The sequence below is a fragment of the Anastrepha ludens genome, chromosome 6 (genome assembly GCF_028408465.1).
Source record: "Anastrepha ludens isolate Willacy chromosome 6, idAnaLude1.1, whole genome shotgun sequence".
Lineage (NCBI taxonomy): Eukaryota > Metazoa > Arthropoda > Insecta > Diptera > Tephritidae > Anastrepha > Anastrepha ludens.
In genome coordinates, this window is record NC_071502.1 from 88,147,319 (window position 1) to 88,167,139 (window position 19,821).

The following is a 19,821-nucleotide window of genomic DNA, read 5'->3' on the forward strand; positions in this document are numbered from 1 at the left end:
GTAAATTTTCTGCCAACTTCCCAATATTCCAGTCTCTTGAGATCCTTGCATAGATAGAACTTAGAAAGTCTACTTCTTTCATCCATTATGAGCTGCTTCCACCTAGCCATATACTCAATTTATTTATTTATTTGAAGAAGTCAAGAAAACACAATTTCAGGTAAAGTTCATTAGTACAGAAAATTCTTCCTTAGAAAATGCGAAATCTAGCACGTTAGAATTGGAGATCTCATAAAAATCACGAAGAGCAGTGAATAAGAGCAATCAAAATCAACAGGAGCATTTGGAGCATAATTTACATTGGTCAGATTTAAAGTAAATAGCAAAAGAGATCGTTACGAAGAAGTGTTAGAGGTGTAAAAAAATGAATACGTTGAAGCAGAAATGGGCAGTCAATGTAGCCTTTAATATCACTGAAAACAGACAAGACAGCAAGAATGGGTCTTCCATTTTCTAGGGACTTCAGGTCGATCGAAAGCAAACGGGATGTGTAAGATGGGATAGTATCAGAAAATTTCACTGATCTTAGTATAAATTTCAGAGACACCTTTTGTGCATGTTTGATCCTGTCAATTAAAAATTCATGGTATGGCCTCCAAATAAAGGCGGCGTACTCCAACCTGGGGCGAACGAATACAGTAAACAACAATTGCAGGGTATAAGGGTCCTTAAAATGTGAGCTATTCCGTCGTACAAAGCCTAAGACAGAATATGATTTTGATAAGATGGAATTAATGTGGGTATTAAATGAGAAACGACTTTCAAAAATTACACCCAAATCTTTAGATTTTATAACAGATTAAAGTACAATATTAGATATACTAAAGGGTGGTTAAATTTCAAGGGCCGATATTGAATGTGAACCACACCTAAACGTCAACGACACCGTTGGACTTCTTTCTTTGGGGTTATTTGAAAGAAAAGGTGTACGTCGATAAGCCAGCAACAATTCAAGAGCTAAAGGTTGAGATAATTCGGCACATTAACGGAATAGAACCTCATTTATGCCTCAGCGTCATGGAAAATTCAAACCATCGGATGGAGTTGTGCCGCCGAGGCCGCAGCGGCCATTTGGCCGATATTTTGTTCCATACGTAATTGAGCCATACCAATATTATCATAATAAAGAGAAAAGACAATAATTTCCTAAAAAAATTGTATTTTATTCAAAATCAACACCGGCCCTTGAAACTTAACCACCCTTTATATGAAACTTCAAAAACAAATTGTGATTTAAAGGCATCGAAACAAAGGTACGGTTTGGTGTGCAGAAGTATGAAAGGCAGGATTTTGGTATATTTAAAGAAAGTTGAGACTTTTCGACACCACCTAACCAATTTGTCTATATCTGTTTGTTTTGAACAAATATCTGACTGCATACATCAGTTGTGTTATTATAACTTTTATAACAGAAAATTAGCAAATGAGAAGCAACTACTAATGTCGTTTACGAATAATGCAAAGAGTAGCGGACCTAAAACTGGGGACCTGAAGCACTCCAGAGCAGGCAATGAATGTTTCAGAGGAAATACCATCAATTGTGACCACACAACGCCTTGCGCATAAATAGGATTTCAACCATTGGAAGAGAATAGAGTGAAACCCAAGCGAAGATAATTTATGTAGTAAAATGTTGTGAGAGACTCCATCGAAAGCTTTGGAAAAATGCGACTCGTTGCCCTGCTGAGATGGCTCTAATACAGTATTCACTAAAAATGGCGAAATTAGACACTCTGGACCATCCAGTGACGAATCCATGATGATTGCACGAATTAAACTTTTAGTGGCAAAGGACATCTTTTCTTTGACAATAGTTTCAAAAAGTTTAGAAATTATCGAGAGCTTGGAAATTGGGCGATAATTACTTATTTCATTCTTATTGCCGCTTTTAAAAATTGGGGATATATGCATTTGTTAGTTTCCAGTCATCGATGAAAATTCGAGAGGAATATGGCTTATTTAAGATTATTTTTAATTTTTTTCTTATAACTCTACTGACAACCAAGCATGATAGATTACCAAGTTTGCCCATCAGCTATGGTGAAAAACAAAATTGAGGGAGTAACTTCGGTTGTTACGTCTCGGGGGAATCGGCAGCAAAATTTACTCGCTTATTTCGCAAGTATTCATACATTCGCCCAATCAGTCGTTGTTCAGATGGCAACGAAGTAACCTAAGCGAAGATTGTGCTCACTTTTCGTATATCATCAACACAATCTCAGTTTTTTCGTAAAAAGATCCGTTTCCGTCAGCAAATCAGCTGATTCCTTTCGAATCGCTGAGAGTCGGTTGACGGTATAATCTTAACCACATCCAAGGATGATAGATTTACAAGGTTTGGCTCAATAAAAGGAAATTGTGAGGATCCACCGTCACGGTGGATTCGGCAGCCGAATTCTGCATAATGATTTCACATATATTCATAATTCATACGATGTTGACAAGCAACAAGAGCTGTGTAGACTGTGTAGATTTTTTTCGTGTATTACTAACACAATTGTATCGCATGTTTTCTCACGCTCGTCCAATCAGTAAATTTGGGTAAATTTTTCTTGCATGCCACTAACACAATCCTAGTTTCTTCGTAAACCAACCGCTTCGTGACCCCAGTTACGTCAGCATTTCAGCTGATTCTGTCAAATTCGCTGAGAGACGGATAGCGGTTTGATTTTGGCCCCACTTTTTCAATTCACCATGGACCACATCACACCAAAATACAAAAACAAACAAAAATACTCCACCTATGATGAGTGAAAGTAAACCATCAAAACTGACAATTACAACAACTATAGACATCAATACAATAATTTCAATACCCAGCTACAACAGCACAAAAAAAAATAAAGTAATGGTTCTCAACCACGCAGCAACAAAAGAAATGCCTTTGGTTATTGCTTTTTTTTTTGCTTTTTTCTCCTATATTTTCCCTCGATGAATGGCTGACTAATGCACTACCACCACCGGGTATCGCACGTTTCTGACCTCATTTCACTTAAGTCTACTTTGTATAATGAGCAGTTAATTCTCTATAAACACGTACGAATTTACATATTCCATAATTTGTATAAGTGTGTGTAAATGTTCTAAGGGTATGTACATACATACGTACATTTATAAAGCATTCATATGTGGCTGCACTTGTTTCATTGTGTGTTTTTAAGTAATAAATTTAAATATGTACACGACTGTTCTAATGTAATGTGTCCATATAGTCATATCCATGTATTAGGGATGCCAATATTAGCAGAAAATTTGGATTCCGAAATTTCGGGATTGGCCCCGGGATATACATTTTTTGCAATGAGTAAAAATTTAAGAACTGAAACCATGAAATAAAACTGTTTAAAATTTAAGATAAACAGATTTTAAAAATCGCTTGAAAATAGATAATTTATTGCAATCAAATTTTCAGCAAACCTATATTATTTTCGGTATTCCGGAATTCAGACAAGTTTGTACACGAATTTATGAGTAATTAAAAATACTGGTATCCCGAAATCCCGGGATTGGCATCCCTAATATGTATTCGCAAGTGAGTAGAGACTCATGTGAAGCAGTTCTACAAACCTGTTAGAGGTGCGAAAAATGTCTAATAAATTAATGGCTGGGCTATTTGTCAAAATGTTGAGTCACTTCTAGAAACTGACTTGACACATAAATACTTAAGTGTGCGCATGCATACGAGTAAGTACCAAAGTGCAGTCAACTTTGCAGCAAATTTTGATTGTCGAAAGAATTGTGAAGAATTTTTCGCCCGTTTGAAAAAAGAGTGTAAAATTCCTCGAAATTATTTTGTATTATTTCGTACTCGCTCATTTTTCTATAAAACGCATTAACACTATTTTCATTTCAAGGCTCTTAACTCTTAAAAGAAGCCAGTTAAAACTTGCACCTTATTATGAAAATAAAATTTTATAAGTTATAAAGGAACATAAGCGAAAAATCCCAAAAAGAAATTTTAATATTTGAAATAATATATATTTTTAGAAAATAATTTATGAAAAGTAAACAGATACAAATATTTAAATATTTCTTATAGTCGTAAATAAAATTCATTCGCAATTACATTGAAGATCTGATGGGAAAAATATTAAGGCACTCGCTTCATTTAAGATGATGTTTTTAAAAGCTTGTAAAACAGAAACGAAAAAAGATTTTTTACTTTTGTTTTCAGTATTTTAGTTTCTGATCCATTGTTGAAAAATGAAAATATTTTTTGGCAATAGAAGAAGAAAACGCTTGAGAGCCTGACTTCCACTTTCTTCCAGTTGTCAGGCGAAATAGTGCCGTCAGGGTTGCTTTTGTCAACCACCGCCCATAGTTGTTGGCCTCTAACAGCCTCGCTGTATGTGGCTGGAGAAGTCTTGGTGTTTCGGGGCTTCTTCAACGTGCTGGGGTTGCTGGGTGGGTCGTCCGACAACTGACGTTTTGGGTTCGGTTCAGAACCCCGAGGGGACTCCTCCGTTACCCTTGTCGCCCAGCTAAAAGAGTGCTTCTGCTTGTCAGACCACTGCCCCTCTGGAATTGTTTTTAGGCGCTCCAGTAGCCTGAAGGCAGCACGTCTCTCCTTGTAGCCATGCCGTGCAGGCTCTGCTTCTGCGGAGGTATCAGTCGTTTCAGACTCAGTTTTACCACCTTTACCAGGGCTAGTCCCGATATTGGTGGTACAGGAAGATGACTTCTTGGCCAGAGGTTTGTTGCAAGTACCGCCACTTCTGCTGTTGCCAGGTTTGTCCTCAGCGACAGCTTCCGCCGTACGAAATGGGCTAGCCGTGAAGGGCTTGGATGTACTGACACTGGAAGCTATAGCTTCCTTTGCAGGAGGACAAAAAGTGTAAAATTTTGATAGATATTTGATGAATTTTTTTTTTAATTTTCAAAATGTTTGAAACTTGGATTCATATGGATGATGGCATCATCGGCATACCTGAAATTTTTCTAAAAATTTTAATAAAAAGTGTAAAATTTTGATTAAAAATTGCAAAATCTAAAATTTTTAATATATAATTTTTATAAAAATTTATTGATTTTTTATTTTGTTTTTTTGTATTTATAAAATGCTTTAAATTTGGATTTATATGGATGATGGAGTAAGAGAATGAACTATAGTTTCATAAAATAAAAATATTAAAATTAAATGAGAAACAAGTAATCTGTCAAAATATTAAATGTTTGTTTAATATAAGGAGCGTTTTAAAAGTAGTTAGTATAATTTTTTTGATAATTTTTTTTTTTAATTTTTTTGAATACAAATAGAAGTATTTAAAAAAAATGTTCAATATAAATTTTTTTAATAGAAAAATTGTTCAAGAGAATGAACTATATTTTCGTAAAAAAAAGATATTAAAATTAAATTGAAAAACACATAAACTGTCAAATTTGGTAATATAACGAGCCTGTTGAAAGTAGTGATTATAATTTTTTTAATCAAATTAAAAAAAAAAAAATTTTTTAGTAAAAGTTTTTCAATAAAAGTTTTTTCAATGCAATTTTTGTAATACAATTTTTTTTTTAATACCTTTTTTTTTAATACAAATTTTTTGTATAGAAAAATCCTTCAAGTGATATTTTATATCAAACTTTCCAAAAATCCACAATTCGCCTCATAGGACACATTACATGAGAAGCTTGGCGGCACCATTAAATATCGACAGATTTGAATTTTATTTTCCTTTGCGATATAGAATAATTCTGGAAGTGTCGTAATAAATACTCAGTACTTCGAATTTTTTTTTGGACCACCCCATTTTTGGCATATGTCATTGCTGTTGTGCTTGTAAGAACATAAAAATGTTCCACATAAATTTTTGGAGAATGCTGCTGAAGGGTTAGTCATTCACCGGTTTTAAATTTGAATTGTTCGGGTAGGTTTTTTAGCGACTTTTTGCAGACCACGGTAATGTATTCTTTGCTGCAATGCTTTTTCAAAAAGTAATAAATAAAAAAATTACAACATTTTTTTGCATGTCATTGTTGTTGTGGTTGTAACAGCATAAGACAGTATCCATAATTTTTTGAGGAATGCTCATAGAGGGACAGGTCTTGGCCGGATTTAAACACGAATTGTTCGGGTAGCCTTTTTTCGACTTTTTGTGGACCACCCTAACGTACCATTTGCGAAGCTTTTTAAAGACAATTAATAAATTGAAAACTACCTTTTTTATGTCATTGTTGTTGTGGTGCTACTTTTTTATCTAATTTTTGTTGTGGTTGTAACAGCATAAAAACATTGCCCATAAATTTTTGGGAAATGCTGCTGAAGTGACAGGCCTCTGCCGGAGTTAAACCCGAGTTGTTGCTGTAACTTATAACCGAATGTTGAGGGAACGCGAACTATTTCTGGCTTTTTACCTCTTATAGCGTATTAGGATGTTTTCTTTTATTGAAAATAATATTATACATGGAAGTATTGTCAATACATTTTTCGTTGGGTTTGAAGCACCGATTTACATGGCTTCTCACAAAATTACTGGTATTTTGAACCAGTCAGAAGTTTTTAGACATAAAAAAAAAACAATTTTCTACTCGTATACGGTGCTTTTTTCCGGTGCAAAAAGCAATATGCCGCTAATTGCTTTTTGCACCGGAAAAAGGCACTGAAGAAACTGATACTTTTTTTTGTGTGAAAAACTTCGCGCAAACCAGACTTCACGCAAATACCCAGAAAATATATTGAAAAATATATTTATTTTATTATATATTATTTTATTTATATTAAAAATGTAAATTGGAGAGTCACCTTTCAATTTGATCACATTCACACACATCTACACCTACCCCAATTCCTTTGTTCTGCTAAAAGCAGCGCTGTTCACTTATCAATTACCAAATATATATACATACATACAATCATTAGTACTATCTTATTTACTCAATATATCGTTCCACCTCAGTTTTTTATTTTCTTTTTACTTTACCGTTTTTAACAATAAACGGCAGAATGATTATAACAACACCTAACAAGCATTAAAATGTACATCTCTGCTATATTCAAATGTACATTCGTGTGCATGCTCTTATGCATGTACATAGGTGTGCATGTGTATATATGCACCCATTATATTTCTTAGCAAATGTGCGCAATGACTCGTGCACAAAAACAAATGCAAATACCTTCTATGCAGTGCATTCAACTGTCTGTTGAGCCTCTTACGCACCTCTCTCCCTCCCTCGTCCACCCGAATGCCGGTTGCCTTTTGATCGCTTTAATTTTTCTACTTTGCCTTAATTTATGATTGGAGAGAATTGTGTGTATAAGTGCAGATATGTAAGTTAAAGTAAATACAAATTTCGCAATAAATTTTCAAATCAGCGAAATGTCGAAAGTGCCAAAAATAATCGAAGATAACAAATGCGTTTTTGCTGATTTTTGCATTTACTGGAAATCAAAAGAAAGAAGTTATTAGTCACACTGCATTTGTTTTATTTTTTTTTTTTTTTTTTGATAAATATTTCACCTTAAGATATTTTAAATTTCCATACACTTTTGCATTATAAGCAGAAATGTTTAAAGTTAGTCATTTATAAACTGGTATTTTTCAATTCTTAGAAAGTCTTCACAGGTTTAGGTTAAAGTTGCTTTGTTTATGAAAAACACACAATCCTATTTTCTTCGTATAAAACAACAACATTTCAATGTCCAAAGTTTTCCGTATTTTTCATACTTTGCTCGCACTCACACAACACCCGCCACATTTATGCATCTTATTAATTTCGGTGAGTCTTCCATTAGGACGAAATTTCTATTCTTAATAAAAAGATTTGCTGTAGTGGCCCATGAGGGGATCGAACCCGCGACCTTCGCGTTATTAGCACGACGCTCTAACCAACTGAGCTAATGGGCCAGTTGAAATTAGTCCAATTGAAATAAGCGTGGATACGCAAATAGTGCGAAAAATTCAATATTTCATAATTTTAATATTATAAAATATGCCTAATAAATGTCCGAAAGCTTTTCCAAAATTATTCGAGTGGGTAGACAAAATTCAGGAATTTGTTGTCTAAGCAGCCAGATTGGCTTCTAATGAATGATTCCATGCTGAGTGCTTCAAGTATTTTGGATATTGTCGTGAATTTCGCAGAAAATACTTGTAGGATTTATTATAAAAAAAAAAAAAAGATTAAAAAAAAAATTAAAAAAAAAAATTATAAAAAAACTAAAAAAACAAAATTTATAAATTCGTGTTTTATTCAATGTCGAAAATTTTTTTATATAAAGGGTTTTCCAATAAGAGGTGTTATTTCGAAGTTCAAAGAAAAATGCTATTTTTTAATATAAATGATCGGATGTTTATTGCATTATAAAGAGGAAGGTGTGCCGTTAATAGTGGAAAATAACACGACTACGCTTACAGGACAATATCCCTTTCATGAAATTTTGCATAACCGGATTGCAAAGTGGCTGTCCTATGTCCTCGATAGCCTCACGAACTCCATCTTTGAGGTATTGAATCGACCCTGGGCTGTTGGCGTAGACCTGCTCTTTCACGTGGCCCCAAAGAAAATAAAAAAACTGCGTGTAGCGTAGTACACATATCAGAAATGAAATTTTCAAGGCAGACAAAGAAAGAGGGAGAGGCCCGAGAGAGAATGTGAGAGAGAGAGAGAGAAAAAGAATATATATCTAAATAAATTCACAACATTTGCAGAGAATATAAATAGACAAAATTTCCAAAAAACGGAGAAGGGTCGACCGGTGTAGGTAAACGCCGGACACAAACCGTGGCAACAACGCGCACTACTCCGAGCGTTTGTCACCCGCACAAACGCAGCAATTCCAGGACCGCAGCAACGGCACAAATTACCGCAAGGCAATACCAATAAATCCGACGCCGGAATCAATAGCACTTTATAGTACGCACAAGCACTAGCCAGGAAACGGATATAAGCGCCAAAAAGTAGGCACCACAAAAACGCCAAAAAAATGGGATCAAAAAACCCCCCAAACAGTAGGCACCAAGGAAATATAAAGCCAAAAATTGATTTCCTACAAGTTTGCACCAACAAGCAAGCGCCAAAAAGTAGGCAGTGTTATTTCTCACTAGAAATTAGCAACCACAACCAGGAAAATAGCCTAAAGAGTACCTCAGATATTTATAAGGAATAGCCCTCTCCTTTTCCTCTAGGTTATATCTTTTTTCTCTCTCGCGGAACGAAATTGCCCAAAACGTTGCATGGCCTTGAAATTTTACTCTCCATTCTCACTCGTCCATCAACGCCTAAGAAGTTTAACATCAAAAATTTATAATTTTGAAATTCATTCATTATTTCCTTCTAACATTTTTAACCAATGTTTTTTTTTTTTTTTGATAATTGTAAATATACAAAAAAGAGACATTTAAAACAATTATATTTTTGCAAAAATTTTGGGAGACAAATTTCATTTGATATTTTTGAGAAATAAAGTCCTTACATTTATTATAATGAGAAGTAAACCAAAAATTAAAAAAAAGTTTAGAATTTAGAAATTTATTTCTTTGGTATATAGTTTTTTTAAAGTGAAAAATCTTCATTTCGTTTTCACATTTTTATACACATCCTTTACTGTCTTTTTTTGTTAGGTGGAAATATATTTAAAAAACAAAAGGAATTTCAAAAAGGGATCTTTTTTTTGTTCAAAATTTTGGGGGGACAAAATTCGTTTGCCATTTTTGAGAAATAAAGCCATCAGATTTATTATAATGAAAACTGAAAAGTGAAAAAATTAAAAAAAAAATTATAACTTTGAAATTCATTTATTTGGTTTACAGAGTGTGCCATCTCTTATATCGATATATAAACCCTGATTCAGTACAATTTCAACCATGGATCGCTTTACAGCTCATCAACGCGCTGAAATAGTGACGCTATACATCGAAAATAGTCGTTCTATTCTTCTAACTCAACGCCCATATCGCAAAAGTATCGCGACAAACAAGCACCGTCTGATAATACTATTCGTCGTTTGGTGTCGAATTTTTTTTGAGCACGCGACAGTAGGAGATCGTCAACGCATGACGTTCATCAACGACCAATACGTTCCAATGAACTTGTTGAAGCAGTGAGGGAGAGCGTTGCCCAGGAGCCAACAGTGTTGTATCGACGACGCGCTCAGCATTTTGGCGTCAGTGAAACCACAATGCGGCACATTTTAAATGATGATTTAAATTTGTTTCCGTATAAAGTGCAATTGGCATAAAGAATATTGCCGACAGACCATTAACGTCGCTTGGAATACGGCCAAACAGTCGCTCGATTGGTTGACACTGAACCCAATTTTGGGAAGCAAATTTCAATGACTGACGAGGCACATTTTAACCTCTCTGGCGGCGTGAATAAACAAAATTGCCGCTTTTACGAACTGAGAATCCACACGAGATCCATGAAACGTCTTGCATGCATGACCGGAAAGTAACTGTTTGGGCCGGCATATGCGCCAAAACCAACCATTGGGCTATAGTTTTACCGAGAAAACAAAACGGTCGATGGAAACCGATATCGATGGATGCTAACTCATTATGTCTGCCCGCAAATGCGTGAGAAAGGTTTAGACGGTTACTGGTTTCAACAAGATGGTGCGCCATGCCATACTGCGAATGCAACAATTGAATTTCTGCATCGAAAATTCTCGGGGTGTCTAGTGTCAAAAAGAGGCGACATCGACTGGCCCCCCAAATCACCTGACTTAACCTCCCCCGGACTTCTTTTTGTGGGGTTAAATGAAAAGTAAGGTTTACGCCAACAAGCCGCAGACTATTGACCAGGTTAAGGCAAAAACCCGAAATGCTTGACAAGATGATGACAACCGCAGAAAAAAGATCCCTGGTTGTGATTGCTAGTAAAGGTGGCCACTTGATTAATATTGTATTCAAAAAATCTATATATATAAAAGAAAGTCATGTTAGTTACACTATTTATAACTCGAGAACGGCTGAACCGATTTGGCTGAAAATTGGTGGAGAGGTAGCTTATAACCAGGAGACGGACATAGAATACTTTTAATCCCATTCGAACGCGTTTCCGTGAAGTCACTATAAAATGTGGTATAACAAAAACGCATCTGATATGGAATAACAAAACGCAAATGACAGCTACACGTAATTTTGTCTATGGTTAGGTAGAAAATTTGATAATATAAATTTTGTCAGAAATATATAATCACAGTAATTTGTTTTCTCTTTGAATCATCATTATCAATGCCGCGACCAAGACGATCGAATCTTTCCCGACAAAGCCGTAATGCAAGAAGGATACGAAACATTGCGAATGAATGAAACGACTGAAGAAGCACAAGAAGTTGAAGTTTTCCGGAGAAACGCCCGGATTGTGCTGCCTTAGTGGAATAGTGAAATTGACATTATTGACTTTTTTGGAGGCACAATAATTTTACTGCCAAACACTGCCAGTAATTCCAAGATCAACGGCTGCTGACGAAATAAACGCTTGCCTCAAATCATCGAATTTATGGAGCTATGTGAAGAAACGGCAGCTGACAACAAACATGAGAGTTGCTTTACTTAATGATACATCTACTCAAGATTTTTCTGAGCAATTACTGACTATCGGTAATGGTCGAGTACCTGTCGACGAATCGAGCGGATTGATTTCATTTCCTCAGAATTTCTGTAACTTTGTCTCATCGAAAGACGAACTTATCAATAAAGTATTCCCAAACATCATTAATAACTACAAAAATAATGAATGGTTGAGTGAGCGAGCAATTTTAGCGGCTAAGAATAAAGATGTAGATGACCTAAACTGCATAATTCAAAATGATATCATTGGAAAAATGCATTCATGCAAATCCGTTGACTGTGTAACAAACGAATATGAAACCACCAACTATCCAATTGAATTTTTAAACTTCTTGGATGTGCCTAGCTTACCACCGCACAATTTACGCCTAAAAGTTGGCTCCGTAGTAATCATGCTTCGAAACATAAGCCCACCAAAACCTTGCAACGGTACGCGTTTGGATGTAAATAAATTGATGAACAATGTGATTTATGCGATGATACTCAAAGGAAAATTCGAAGGTGAAGAAGTTCTCATTCCGAGGATCCCGATGATCGCCACCAATCTTCCGTTTGAGTTTCAAAGACTTCAATTTCCGAGCCGTCTTGCATTCGCCATGACCATTAACAAATCACAAGGCCAATCCTTGAAAGTTTGTGGTCTGAATGTAGAGAATCAATGTTTCTCACATGGTCAATTATATGTGGCATGTTCACGGGTCGGAAAACCATCTGCGTTGTTTGTTCTTGCACCTGACAATAAAACAAAAAATGTCGTGTATCACAAGGTGCTTAACTGAAGAGTGCAATCTATTAAAGTTTCATTGAAATACTTGATTAATAAAAAAATTAGCTTAATAAAATCAAAAATCTGCCTTTTTATTGCCTCTAGGGCAGAACAAAGTTCGCCGGGTCAGCTAGTAGTTTTAATAAATTGTAAATAACCAAACCAAATAAAAATACCTCACTTATACAAATCAGTTGTTTTTTTTCAAAGTTTTTTCAAAATATGTATATTTGTATACATTTTTTTTTTTTTTTTTTTTTTTTGTTAGGTTGAAATAAATTTACAAAAAAAACAGATATTTAAAAAAAATAAATTTTTTTTCGTTGCAAATTTTAGGGCAAATTTTGTTTGTCATTTTTGGAAAACACCTCCTCAGATTGGATCTTATATTTTTCATTAGCAGCTGAAACTCACTGAAACTACTGTACTCAGCTCAGTAATCCTTGAAAGTTTCTCAGTGAGAAAAATCAGTGCAAAATATTGATTTAACGAATTGCTATCATACATACGTACATACATACGTACAACAGCAATATTAGTAATAAAATTTTTACTTAGGGTTCCGTAAAATAATAAGCCGATAAAATTAGAAAACTAATCAAGGAATTGTTTTTTATGACTTCAACAAATTTTGATTACGATGAAATTGCCAAATATCCATAAAATAATTGAATAAGAAAATTGGTAAGTTTCCATTTTCCACTGAATGTTGCATATTTACGAATATGAATATTTAATTTTATTACTTTTCACTTTCATGCATTTTTATGACATAAAGCAATAAAAACAAATGTTTTCTAAACTAAGTAAAAAAGTTACTATGCGCCCAACGTGGGGCTCGAACCCACGACCCTGAGATTAAGAGTCTCATGCTCTACCGACTGAGCTAGCCGGGCTATATAATAGGGCACGACAGATCGGAGGGACAGTCGGCAGCAGTGGATAGTTTTGGGATATTTAATTGAAATTAAATTTTTTTTTAATTTTTTTTTATTAATTTTTTTTTTAATTTCGTTTGAAGTGAGCGTTTTTTTATAATTCATTTATATTTTAAATATCTAATTTATTTGTTTATTATTGATTTCATAATTATATTATATAATCAAAATATGTTGAACCATTGTGTTCAAAAATATTGGGTCAGGGCCTTAGAGACTTGTCAATAAAACTTTTACAGGGTGGCTGATGAATTTTGCTACATTAAGAAACTCAAATAACTTTTTTTTTAGTGTATGGAATTCATTTTTTTTTTTTCAAGTTGAAGGTCATTAAATTTTATTAAATGTAGCTTAACTAGTTTTAAAAATAATTGAATTTAAATGCCCCCCATGCTCGTTGACACAAGTGCGGCATCTTAGTAAAAAGTTGTTCATTGCTGCTTTGAGAGTTGCGACAGGAATAGCCGCAATTGTTGCCCGAATGGATTGTTTTAGTTCATCCAAATTTGTTGGCTTTGTTTTATAAACTTCTTGTTTACATAAACCCCACAAGAAAAAGTCAGGTGCAGTAAGGTCAGGCGACCTGGGGGGCCAACGAAATTCGGAGTTTCTTGAAATCAGTTTATTGGGAAATTTTCGTCGCAACTCTGGGCTATGTGAGACGTTGCCCCATCTTGTTGAAACCACACAGAGTTGAAAGGAATTCTCTTTCGGCGTAGTTCTGGATAGAAAAATTCTTTCAGCATTTTCAAATAACGGTCTCCAGTAACCGTAACGGTGTGACCATTTTCTTCAAAAAAATAAGGCCCGACAATACAGCGTGAAGAAACCGCACACCACACTGTCACGCGAAGAGGATGCAATTCCGTCTCGTGGAGTATCTGTGGGTTAGAAGTACTCCATATTCAACAATTTTGTTTGTTCACATTGCCGTTTAAATCGAAATGGGCCTCATCAGGCATGAAAAGGCAGTTTAACATGTTTTGGTCTTCTTCCACCATTTGCAGGATCTTCTGGCAAAATTCCAAGCGAATCGGCAAGTCTGCTGCATTCAGTTTGTTAACCATTTGAATTTTGTAGGGAAATAAGTCTAAATCTTTGTGCATTATTGTTTGCAAAGACTGTCGGCTGACACCAAGTTGAGCAGATGAGCTTCTTGTTGAAACCCTTGGATTGCTTTGTATAGCTGCAGCTACAGCAGCGATCGTTTCCTCCATCCGAACTGGTGGGTTTCGATGATAAGGCCTTCTTGCGACTGTTCCTTGTTCAGCAAAATTATTCACCAGTCTCATTATGATCCATCTGCTCGGGGGATCGCCGCCAAACATCCGCCTGTACTCTCTCTGTACCAAAACTACGGACTCCAGTGCGTGATAGCGGCGGACTATCCAAATTCTTGTTTGCGTGTCCCAGTTATCCATTTTAATAAATTTTAAAGATCAATCTGCAAATTAAAACAAAAATGGAACAGATAACTTAAAAAGAAAAAAAGTTATTCAATTTTTTTTTGGTAGCGGCTTTCATCAGCCACCCTGTATATCGGACAGCGCCTGGTGCCGAAATGGTTTCGTTGCGATAGCCCAATTCTAATTCCTGATTTTCATGATGTATATTTGGTAGGATTACCGTTTTTGGTGTTGTAACAGTACAGTGTAATCAGCGATCGGCATCGTCTATCTCTTCTAAAAGTAGGCCAGGTAATATGCTGTTTTGACGGCTTGGGTATAGAGGGAGATCTGTGCCAGGTGAGTGGGTTTAAGAGGGTATGTGAATAGGTGGTTAGTATCGTGTGGGGTACTTTCATCTGGCGGACATATATTATGGTCATTTCTAGATAGGTAGGAATTTAACTTTTTATAATATCCAGAACGTAAATGAGTCAACGAGCTGGTCTCACGAGGAAACTGAATCTCTTCGTCTACGATGGGTGGTGGTTGGACTCCGATCACGGCATTCGAGGGTCGGGAGTTTAGGAAGATGGTAAGAGACTCCCAGTGAATCATGTTTATTGTCTGTCAGTAAATTGTCTGATCCAGTAGTTCTAGTCGTGTTTGATCCTGGATATCGTCAGTGGTTCGCCTGGTGGAGGCCGCTCTGCATCCAGCGAGTGCCTGCAGGGAAGGAACTGTTTAAAAAGGAAGGAACCATACCTCTAAAACGAATTCTGATGTCCCTCAATTTGGGTCGAACTTTTTAGTTTCTTTTCTCATGTAAAGGCCAAAAATGGTGATATTTTGAAATGATTGTATGGGGAACCCCCAGAGGAGTTCCAGTGGGTGTGCCACTGGCATGGGTGGATCGGCCGTCCAAAGTCAGTGCTGGTCGCTCATACATTTGGACTGGATTAGAGCACTCTAAATGGGTCAAAGTGGGATTTTTCGTTCGACCCAAATTGGGGATCATCACAATTCGTTTTAGAGGTATGGTTCCTTCGGCAAAGTTTCTTATTTTGATCCCTAGAATACGATTTTCACAGAGCAATGAGCGATTTTTAAATCGGCCCGCCATAATGTAACTATACTGTATGTGTGCCGGGTATTATATTAAAAAAATAATTGTCATGAAATTTTGTTGATGTATATTAATAAAAAAGGTTGATAGGATTTAGGTTGGAGCTCTACGTGCCAGGCTTTCGAGGAAAGGAGAACCCTGTGAGCTTAATCGTCTAGCTGCTAAGCCCGGACATTTACAGAAAAAGTGCTCAACAGCCTCCTTCCCTGAAAGGTCAGCTTCTGTAATGGGGGTGACACCAGATGACGAGTATAATAAAAAAAAAATCATTCCAACAATATTTCTGTTTTGTATTCCCAAGCTCTTAAAACGCACCCGATAGAAAAAAAAATATACATGAATATACACGAAATTGAATTCCTTACATACGCGCGTCTTGGCTTTTCGCTGCAGGAGAAACTTAGTATTCTTTCGCGGCTGTTTTACGGAGCAAACGTACCTGAAAATAGAGAGAATTCTGTGGTTAATGATTTATTGAAATTTTAAAATATTTATCTGATGAGTTTTAGGAAGGAATGTGAAAATATTTATAAATATGGATATGAAGCACTGTGCTACAAAATTGAACTATTTTTTTCACACTTGAGAAAATCGCTAAGAGCGCACAAATATAATAAACTGCGTTTTTAAAATACCATTTTTTTTATTTGAAAAGTCCAGTTTTTTACTTTACCAAACATCTTTTTATATAAAAACATTCGAAAATTTAAATTGTGCTGGTATTGGTGCGTACAACAGTTAAGGGGTTTGAATGAAAATCGTGGAAGATATTCAAATATAGAAACTTTTAGCGACATTTCGGAGGTATTTTACTACGTAATGTCTACGAAACTTAATCGTTGTTCCATTCGAGACCTGTATTTTAGTACTATGTGAAATTTTTTTTTAAGCCATTGTCCTTATTGGTCCTTTGAAGCCCTTTAAAAAAAACTGTGACGTTCTGTGAAAAAACTGGTAACGCAGATTTGCTATATTATATTTGACCGTAATTTCAAGCATTTATGTATCAATTTTCCATGTGTTACAAAAAAACTGAAATTTTAAAGCAAGCTGATATTAAGCAGAAGGGAGCGCAGACAGCTGGTTGGACTGATGTCGGGCTACTTTCTGTGGGCGAAGCACATGGAAAAGGAAGGCATATGAGACAGTGTATTCTGCCCAGCTTGTGCAGAGGAGGATGAGACGGCGGCCCACTTCGTTTCCACGACAGTCGGTTCAACGTTACCGAAACGACCCGGATTTCTTCCTGTGCGTCTGCCCCGCCTTCGCTCGAATCAGGGTCTTTGACACTGGTATGTTAAAAAGCGACCACCTTGGCTCCTTGGCACAAGATCTACTCAGATTTCTTTGGAGATCGGGATCGGATTTAAAGAAAAATAAAAGGAATCCAAGTGCCGTAGAATGGACTTAATGTTGTCTGAGTGCTGTACTTGCTAGTTCTCCCGACAAAAAAAAAACAAAAAAAAAAAGCTGGTATTTATAGGTCCTTAACATCTATACCTATATTTATATGAAAACTAATGAAGATAAATAAATCGATGAAATGTGGGTTGATGATAGTGCATACAACAATTCATAAAATATATTTTTGCTAATGAATTTTAGTAAAAATTGTCAAAGAAAAAAATATAAAAGCTTTAAAGAACATTTTTGAGATAATTTACCACAGAATGTGTACGAAAAAATTATTGAATGAAATACATTTATTATTTTTTTATTACTTTTTATTATTTTTCATAAATTTTTTTTTTATTTTTTAGCTTATTATTTCTTTTTTAAACTATTTTTTATTATCTTTCTATTATTTAGTGTTGCCATTTTCTAATATATTATTATTATTTTTTTCTGTTATTATTTTACTTTTTATTATATTATCATTTTTTGTTTGCTTTTTCTTGTTATATTTTTATTACACATTTTTTATTAAATTTTTTTTACTCAAATTTTTTTATTATTGTATTATTTTTTTATAATACTTTTTTATTACTTTTCCATTTTTAATTTTTTTATATGTTCTGTACACATATTATTTTTTTGTACTTAATTTTATTGTTTTTTATACATATTTTTTTATTATTATTTTATATTATTTTTTTAATTTTTTATTTTTATTTTTTTGGAATACTTTTGTATTATTTTTTTGTTTTTATTTTTAATTTTCCTTTTCTATTATTTTTAATTTCATTTTTTCTTTTTTTATTTTTTTCTTCTATTATATTTTTTTTTTATTAGGTTTTCATTTATTTTTTATTTTTTTTTTTACTATTTCTTATTATTTTTGTTACTACTTTTTCATTATTATAATTTTTATTTTATTATTAAATTTTTATTATAATTTTTTTATTATTTTTTTCTAATTATTTTTTATAATACTTTTCAATTATTTTCTATTTTTATTATAAACTTTTTTATTTTTATTTTTACTAAATATAAATTATATTAAATATTATTTAAAAATATTAAATTTGTGTGGACAGTGCACACTTCCTTCCATACCCATATTTTCAAACCTTTTATAAATTTAGATTTATATGATTTTTTTGTCCTTGTTAAACTTCCTTTAATAAATCTGAAGGTTCTATGAAAAAACTAAAAATGCTAATTTATTATATTTGTACTCCAGCTTTGCGCTTATATCGATTTCCTTATGCGTGCTTTTGGTTGCCGCTTAGTGTAATTAATCAGTGTTTCAGTACAGGGCCCATCTAAGCCTTCATCTTATTAATAGTTTTAGAAAAAAGTCATTATTAAAGCCATTCTTGAAATACGGTTTATAAAGCTAAAAAAAAATACCTATAAAAGAATACTTATAAAGACTTGTGATACGTGAGCTCTTAACATAGACAACAGAAAACATTTCGAGGGCAAAATTTGAGAACTTGCAGTATCTGGTCGCTTCTACCAAAAGGGCAGCGCTAAACGTTTTGAAATCAAGAGTTGTTTGGCAGCCAAGAGAAACGATGGATAGTAGAAAACCCCAGACCTTAAGACTTTTATAGTAGGAGGATATGAGATTTAAATAGGCTTTGTTGCCGGCTACTTTCATGGGTGCCGCTGGATAAGAGTTTCGCTAGAAGAGTTAAACGAGGGTTTAAGTTTTTGGTCTAACACTGGGAAGAAGGAACACTGGTTGTGGAAAACGTAATTAGTTATTATTTAGTAATATATTTATCCAAATATTCCCCGTCGGGTGCCAAACGTACTGCCGATGGCCCGTCAATTCGATGTTTTGGTCGATCAAAAATGCTTTTGTCAGCGCCGATCGCATTGCCTTGGTGAAGAATTCATTCTTGTTACACATTTCACCAAAAAAAAAGATTTTTCGAAATATCCTTTAAGGTCCACACACTACTGTGCTGCGTCCATTCCAACGGTAGTTAGACCTACTCTACAGTAACGACCAGGATTTATATCCGGCCTAGAACTGTCACTTCAGCAACACCCCCCGTATATGTATAGGGAAAGTTTATGCTGCTACAACAACAACAACAACTGTGCTGGATCCATCATACAAGACACAGGGAATGGTAAATACGGACAGCCTGGAATAATCTGAGACTCGAATATAGATTCCTATCTTAAAGAGGAATGGTTATATAAAACATATTTCTTGAATTTCGAAAAAAAACAACTTAATTGACTTAGCACTTTTTAGCTACTAAGACAACATTTTTGGGTTTTAATACAATTATCCAGCCATTAAACGCTGCTAATCTCAGCTTGAAACCCGGTCTTGATAAAAAATTGTAATATAATGTAAAATTTCCCTGTGACAAAGTTCGATTTGTTAGTTACAAAGCAAAATCTTTTGAGATCAGATAAGTTGTTTTGTCAAAAGTATGCTAATATAATTTCGAAGTACCCTTGAAATTCGACGCAGAATCACACGAGGTACAAAGACTTCAGTTCGCAAATTATTCCTCATCTAATTGATGGCTTCCAAAAGCTTGGGGTTAGGCAAAACTCGATGGCGAAACTCTTAAAGTGTTAAAAAGAAGAGGTCATCGAATGATCTATGGGTTCCACAGGTGAGATGCGACGAATGATGCACAAGATCGACCGATGAACTACTAAGTATATGAACTTTATATCA

At 34.7% G+C, this 19,821-nt stretch overlaps 1 protein-coding gene and 2 non-coding genes across 3 annotated transcripts in view; all 3 read right to left on the bottom strand.

The window, feature by feature from the left end:
* Positions 1-7,770: 7,770 nt before the first annotated feature.
* Positions 7,771-7,844, bottom strand: Trnai-aau (transfer RNA isoleucine (anticodon AAU)). The gene has a single exon. It is a non-coding gene; the product is annotated as a tRNA-Ile (tRNA).
* A 1,805-nt stretch (positions 7,845-9,649) lies between these two features.
* LOC128867546 (homeobox protein 5-like) overlaps positions 9,650-19,821 on the bottom strand; it is a 276,653-nt gene continuing 266,481 nt past the window's right edge. The window contains exon 5 of the mRNA XM_054108877.1: positions 9,650-16,167. Coding sequence (XP_053964852.1) covers positions 16,151-16,167 — 17 coding nt within the window. The 3' untranslated portion in view covers positions 9,650-16,150. The remainder of the gene's footprint in view (positions 16,168-19,821) is intronic.
* On the bottom strand, positions 13,103-13,175 carry Trnak-cuu (transfer RNA lysine (anticodon CUU)). Its single transcript has one exon. It is a non-coding gene; the product is annotated as a tRNA-Lys (tRNA).